The sequence below is a fragment of the Eumetopias jubatus genome, unplaced genomic scaffold, assembly GCF_037043125.1.
Source record: "Eumetopias jubatus isolate StellerSeaLion01/CBP00866 unplaced genomic scaffold, mEumJub1_p1.0 scaffold_13, whole genome shotgun sequence".
NCBI classification, from domain to species: Eukaryota; Metazoa; Chordata; class Mammalia; order Carnivora; family Otariidae; genus Eumetopias; species Eumetopias jubatus.
In genome coordinates this window covers 39,084,188-39,090,913 of record NW_028274819.1, presented here as the reverse complement: position 1 = coordinate 39,090,913, position 6,726 = coordinate 39,084,188, and the positions used below count along the sequence as shown (strand labels likewise).

The window sequence follows — 6,726 nt, the reverse complement described above, 5'->3', positions numbered from 1 at the left end:
TCAGTCCTTTATAGTCATTCATAATAACATTGGTATAAAATATCCATACAACACATGTGTACAAAATAGTGTACAGTTCATAAAAGCTGTGCAAAGACAGCAAAGTTCAGTAAAAAACAAAATCAAAATCAAAGAGGCTTGAGGGTTCTCTCTCTGCTCACCTCATGCCCAGTGCTCAAGAGCCTTGCAGGTCAGTGAAATCTCCCCAGAAATAATAAAAGGGCACAACGTAGAGTGCTTGGTGCATATACTATGGATACAGAAATTATAAAGAAAAAGCTTTAAAACATGCATACAGAAATAGAGACTTTTCCCTCAACAACTCACTTTTTGCCCAGAAAGCATTGAGATTATGACAGAAAAGACTCAATATTTATGTTGTGCCTTAGACCAGAAGGTAGGGGTGTGTGTGTGTGTGTGTGTGTGTGTGCGTGTGTGTGTGTGTGTGTGTGTGTGTGTGTGTGTACGTTAAAAAAAAATACTTGAGATTTCTGAGGGAGCTGCTATGGAAAGACTGGGTTGCCAGAGTCGCTGGGTAGGAGACCCTCCAACCTAAGATAGGGAGGTGGAGGCATCTAGGAAGTCCAAGGTCTTGGAGTTACACACTTAGGACGCTGTGACTCCTAACTCCGTTTCCTTTGCCATTAAGAGTGTCCTCCCTTATTGAGTTGTCACTGCTAAAGACCTGCAGAGCCTGGCTCACAGCTAAACCCAGGCTATGGGTGTGAACACCCCCACTGTGTTTAAAATAGCTTGCAATAAGCAAGATAGGAGCTCCGGTAGAAAAGTTAAGGCTGGGACCGAAACCTAAGTTTCACTTAACGGGGAAAGAGCTGTTGGGAGGTGGTGTGGGGGAGGGAAAGGCCGTTTTGGGCAGTGGAAGGGGCTGGGGTGTCCTTGACGAGGAGATGGTTCTGCAAAGGGGAGTGGCAGCGTCTGGGCAGCAGGAACTGAGCGGACATGCAGACGGAATCCCGCCTCTTCAATTTCAAAGCACTTCTAAACAGTACCAGGCCGAGGGGCGGGCTTCTAAGACACGGTGATCTCCTCTTCGCCCTCCTCATCCTCCTCAGAGTCGGAGAAGTCCGAAGGCTTGCCGGGGCTGCTCGAGTGCGCGGGCGAGGCGGGCAGCGGTCCTTCCAGTCGCGGGTCCCGCAGATGCCGAGGGTCGGGGGACGCGTGATAGACTAGGCGGTGGCGGGGGCTGCCCGCGCCCTCGTCTTCCTCCTCGTCGTCCCCCGGGCCCTTCTGGCCCACGTCGCTGAGGTCCGGGTGCGGATTGAGTTTGGTGGGAAGGGTCTGCTCTCGGCAGCCCCCGCTAGACAGGAGCTCGCGCTCCTTGGAGTTCCGCCACTTCATGCGTCGGTTCTGGAACCAGATTTTCACCTGGGGCGCGGGGTGGGGGGGGGAGCGGGGGACAAGCAGAGGTTAGCGCAGGCTCTTCCCGGCAAGGGCCTGGGGGGAGGGGCGCCGGCAGGACCACAGGGGTGGGTAGGAGGCTCTGTCCTTCTCCCCTTGCCTGCTGCCCACGCCCTGGAGTGGGTTCAGGTGGCTCAAGGCACTCACCCTACCCTCATCCCCTCCTCAGCTCCTCACTCCTCTAGCCCCATCCTCTGATCTCCGACCCGGACGGCCGCGGGGGCGGGTGGGGGCTGCTGAGCCGGGCGGGGAGCGCAGGGACTGGGAGAGAAGCGGGCTGTCCCGAGGAGCCTCAAGGAAGCTGACTAGTGCACGCATTCCCTCTCTATTCCTTACTTTCCCCATCCGTACTATGGGACCTAACCGGTTTCAGAGAACCCTCCCCGTTGTAGGATGCGCGGGGGAGGGGTGAAGAGTGGGGGCTGGGGCTGTGGGGAGACCACCCTCACTTGTGAGTCTTTCAAGCCCAACTTGGCCGCCAGCTTCTTGCGGTCGGGCTTGCTGATGTACTTCTGCTTCTGGAACATCTTCTCCAGCGCCTTGCGCTGCACGTCGGAGAACACGGCTCGACGCAGCATGCCCCGGCGAGGTTTGCCGCGGGCCGCAAGCGGCCAGGAGAAGGTCCCCGGGATGGGCACGACGCTCGAGGACGCTGCGGAGGGGTAGGGGTGGGGGGGTTACCAGTGAGTGGGCGGTGTCCCGCCGAGGCCGCAGTGTCTGCCCCTCCCTAGTGGCCTCCCTCGGTTTTTCTCTCTGATCCCTTCATTTCTTTAAAGCTCCCCTTTTTCTCCTCTTGGAGAATAGGGCAGGAACCTACAAACCTGCGAGTGTGAAAGGCGCTTTCCGCCCAAATAACTTTCCCTTTCAACCAAGCAAACCCGGATTAGGTAAAACCACGGAAACACAGAAAACAGCCCCCACAATAGCCCGCTTCGTTTTTCCATTCAATGGTCTCAGGGGAACAGTCTCAAGGGAACAAACCTGCGTATATCGGCTAAAATAGGAACAGAAAAACATAAATTACCAAAATAAATATAAAATATACAGCGGAGGCCACTGGGTTTCCCCCTTAAGCTTTTATCACCTTGGTGGCTTTTGCATTCTTTAGATGAAAATGAGGTGCTTTACTGATTTGACAGAAGAAAATCCGCTTTGGATTTTTTTTTTGAAAAATCCAATCAGCATTCATCTTTTTCATATTAATCTTTCCTCCCCTCCCCCACAAAACGTAAAGAATTCGGCCCGAATACATGAAAAGTGGCAGCTAATTAGCACATTGACCGCTCCCCAATGGGTATTGGCATGATAAAAAGGGGGAGAGTTTTGCTTTAAGGGAGGAAAAAAAAACCCAAAAAGAAACAGAGACTCTAATGAAGCGTGAATGGTAATTGTGTAGTAATGAACTAACAGAAAAAGACTGAGGACAAGCAGCGAAAGCCATATATTACTGGGACAAAAGAGATTTACACTTTCAAACTAAACACAACTGCAGGCCAAGACCATTGGGAGAATACTGATGGCAGAGGCTTCTCTTCCCGGAATCATTTTCATTAAATGGACATGAAAAGCTATTTATAAAGCTCGGGTTGTTTTTGTTAGAGCATTGAGATGAGGGAGAAAGGGAGCAAATTCCATTAGCAGCAGCAGCATGAATGGTGGTTGGGGGCTCTTGGTGAATTCTCTCTCCCCCTTTTAAAAATCAATTGCTTGTTTCTTTCGCTGATATTTGGGAGTGTTGTCGTGGTTTTACCCATCCCCCACCGTCCATGCCCAGTTTCTCTTCTCTTTAGAGGCTCTCCTCTATCGCCTGAGTCTTGACCCGTTGCAGAGTTTTTGAGCTATAGTTTGAGTCACCACTGGGATTGCAGGATGAAAACCTCCTGTAAACTGTGTAAGGTGTTTCTCCTTTAGACTGGGACCCGATTAGGGGCTTTCCCTCGGACTTCTTATTCTACAAGCTCAAGGTCTTTAAAAAGATAAGGCGATGGGGGAAGGGTCTGAGAAAAGGTTGGGAAATCAGGTTGGAAATAGAAGTTTGGGGTTGTGGGAGGATCTAGTCCTCCCTCCCCCTGGGCGACCCCAGGCATCCCACACAAGAGGGCACCCCATGTGGTCTTGTGAAAAGCCCGAAGCCCTGAATGAGTCTTAAAGAGAAATTAGCCCCGGCTGGTAGGTGTCTCTCGGCGGCGTGGAGGGGCGAGGGCTGATCTGTGTGTGGCTGCCCGGAGGAGCTGACCAATTGGTCATGGTGCTGAAACCTTTGTGGGGAATCGTGGCCAAGTGCACTGACTCTGTGGGAAAACGGCGGCGTGAAGGGATGCCAACAGCTCCTCGCCGGGAAGGGAACCGCCTCAAATTGGGACCATGACAATTCCTGCTAATTTGTAGAGCAGGGAATTGGTGCAAAGTGTCAAGCAGTCACTGCTTGTGCTAAATAGGGCATCAAATTGGCGCGACGGATTCGTGAATGTTGTACGCCTCGCAACCTCTGAACCAGAGCATAACCTCGAGGGGTGGACGGAGAAATATGGCTTCGGAGCAGGGAGCGACAGGCTGGGGCTGGGGCGCCGCCCCCAGGAAGGGGGACGAGACCTACCTGGGAAATAAGAAGATCTGATAAAAGGCTGGAAGGAGCCTTCAAAGTAGGGAAAGGCGAAGGTCTTGGGAGGAACGCTCTGGAGCAAGGCGGGGGACGTTTCTAGCAGAGAATAAAGGAGGAAGGAAAAGAAGGAGGGAGACAGAAAGGGAATTTGATTAGGTACTTGATTATTGTACAGAACATTGAATACATGATATGATTAACCCTTCCACTGGCTTCAAAGACGTCTTCCTCAGTGTTTTGACAGAGTAAAAGAAATCTTTTCCTAACATTGTGCCATCTGTGGGTATCCTTCCACCCTCCCCACCCCCACACGAACCCTCCCCCCCACCTCAGAATCGGCCCCCTGTCCCCAATCTCATCCTGGGCACTAGCGAGATAGGTAGTATTGGGGAGGGGAAGCAAAGAATTGCAGGTCCATAATACTAGCTAAGCTAGTAAATATATTATCTTGGGTTTTAAAAACTGGCTTCCGGAAGTTCGAGGGCAGAAACACAGATACCTAGGGGCGTGCGCTCTCTCCGACTGCAGGTGCTCAAGTTCATTATGAGGGTGGGGCAAACCTGGAGCTTTTCCCGGGAATTGGCTGGACCTAAGCCTCGCATTGCGCTACGTGAGGCTTCGGGGATCTTGCGTAAGTATGTGCGCCGATGTGTGAGCGGGTGCCTGCTGCATACAGGAAACCGGAGCCAGAAGGACTGGCACCTGGACCGGACCTCAGCGTTTTGCGTTCACTTACCGGTTCTGGGCGCAGAGGAGAGGATGGCGTTCACCCCAAACTTCAGAAACGTGGGCTCGCTGGCAGGGGAGGCGGCCGTCTGAGGTGAACCGTCTGGTCGGCTGCCCGGACCCGGGGAGCCCAGGTCTGAGGTCCCGGTGTCTGTGAGAGTCGCGGGGGCCCCCTGCCTAGGGGGCGACATGCTGGCGGTGGGTAAGCTGCGGGGCAGGTAAGCGGGAGGCCGGCTGATGCGAATCAGATCCTCCACCAGGAAGCTCGAGTGGCCAGAAAACGCCGACTGCAGGGACTGGGGCAGCGTTAAGGTGGGCGTGGGGCGCAGGAGGCTGGGGTACCCGGCGGGGGGTGCGAGGAGGCCGGGGAACATCATGTTAGGCGCGGGGCGGGCAGAATAACCCTTCTTCCAGTGGCCGGAGGGTAAATGCCTCGCTTCCCGCCCCTCCCGCCCCCGCAGTCCCCTCTCTCTTGGGCAAACGTCTCCAAGTAACGATCCCACTTGGGCGTCTGCGAGTCCTCCGTGGTCCTCCCGTCGAGGTGATGGTTTTATAGTGGCCCGCCCGTTAAAGCTCTTTGAAAAGTGACAGCTCTGACAATGAAGTTCAACAAAGTTCTCCACTCGAGCTTCATTCGCCGGAGGCTCTGGGCGCTCTGATTGGCGCAGGGGTGCAATTTATGATTGGATTAGTCTTCATAAGCATGGCCCGCACAATGGGCTGGCAACAAAGGCTGGCGCGCATCAATTCTGCATATCGACCGCCTCTTTGCAATACAGTGCGCCCCCAAAGCTCTCGCCGGGAGTTTTTGTTCCGAAGCAACACCCGGGCTAATTAAATGCCTATTTAGAAGTTTCAGATGACATCTTGCCTCATAGAAAAGGAATTATTTAAAGAACGCACTAAATTTATTTGCAGCTCCCCTGCTGAGCCTGGAAAATAAATCAATAAATATTCATAGAAATTCATCTCCAGGCAATCAGTAAAATAACCCTCCCCCTTGTGGGGTGGGCAATGGAAAATTTCAAGTCAGTGAACACGAAAATATACTCCCTTCTTAGGTCTCTAGCACTACACGCTACTCCAGCTGAGGCATAAAGCAGATGTGAGGGGTGGGTAAAATCAGTGTTTGTGGGGTGCCATTCTAACAACACAGGGAGATTGGAATTGATGCTTTGGGGTTATTAGTTGTGGGTCCATAAGGATGGAGGAAGAGGTCTTGGCTTGAGTTATTTCGTGTCGGGAAACTAATAGAGTTTGAGAGAGTTGGTAGATACCTGAATGATAAAATGCGTCTCCTTCTGCAAACTCCCAGCAACTTGGAAAACAATTTTCAGCGACATTTCTCTTAGAAGTGTCACCAAGAAGCACTCCGCAGCTCGCTCGCCTGGTAGAGGATCAGAGAGCAGCAACGCACCAGGGCTAGGCGGCGGTATTCCACTTGCACAGGGCTTACTCCTGCCGGAAGCAGCCTCAAGCCAGGCGACCTGAACACTGGAACGCTACGCTGGCCCCTTTCCAACCTCAAGGAGCTTTCTGCAGTTTCATTTGTAACTTACAGCCTGGACTTTTAAAACCATAGCAGCGAAGGTTGAGGGTTCTACCCACTGCTGGGCGCTTAACTCGGCCAAAGTTTTGCAGCCTCTTAATTAACTGCAGTGTAACAAGCGTGTGAAAACAGCGCGAAGAACGCCATTCCCAAGAATGCTGGCCCACAGTCAGGAGAGTCTATGCTTAATCTGGGGCCTCAAATGAGAATCTTCGTGGAGACTAGTCCTTCCCTTTACTCTGGTTTGGGGCTGGGGTGGTGCTGAACCTCGATTCCCGTTTCTCTGTTCGGCGAGATAACAGATGTGTTAAATGTCCCATTCATTTCTTTGGTGTGGCTGAACCTCCCCAAAGAGAAGTGTGCAGCCCCGCCAGGCTGCCCTGATCCTATTAACCATGAACTAACTGTCACCTTCAGCTGGTTTTCCTTT

The 6,726-nt window shown here is 52.6% G+C and overlaps 1 protein-coding gene across 1 annotated transcript; it reads right to left on the bottom strand.

Annotated features, from left to right (window-relative positions):
• Positions 1-1,029: 1,029 nt before the first annotated feature.
• DBX1 (developing brain homeobox 1) lies at positions 1,030-5,124 on the bottom strand. Its single transcript, XM_028117679.1, has 4 exons — positions 4,758-5,124; positions 4,016-4,117; positions 1,869-2,071; positions 1,030-1,386 (listed from the first exon to the last, which is right to left on the bottom strand). Exons 1-4 carry the CDS (start codon positions 5,122-5,124, stop codon positions 1,030-1,032), a joined length of 1,029 nt encoding a protein of 342 aa, XP_027973480.1.
• Between the last annotated feature and the right edge of the window lie 1,602 nt (positions 5,125-6,726).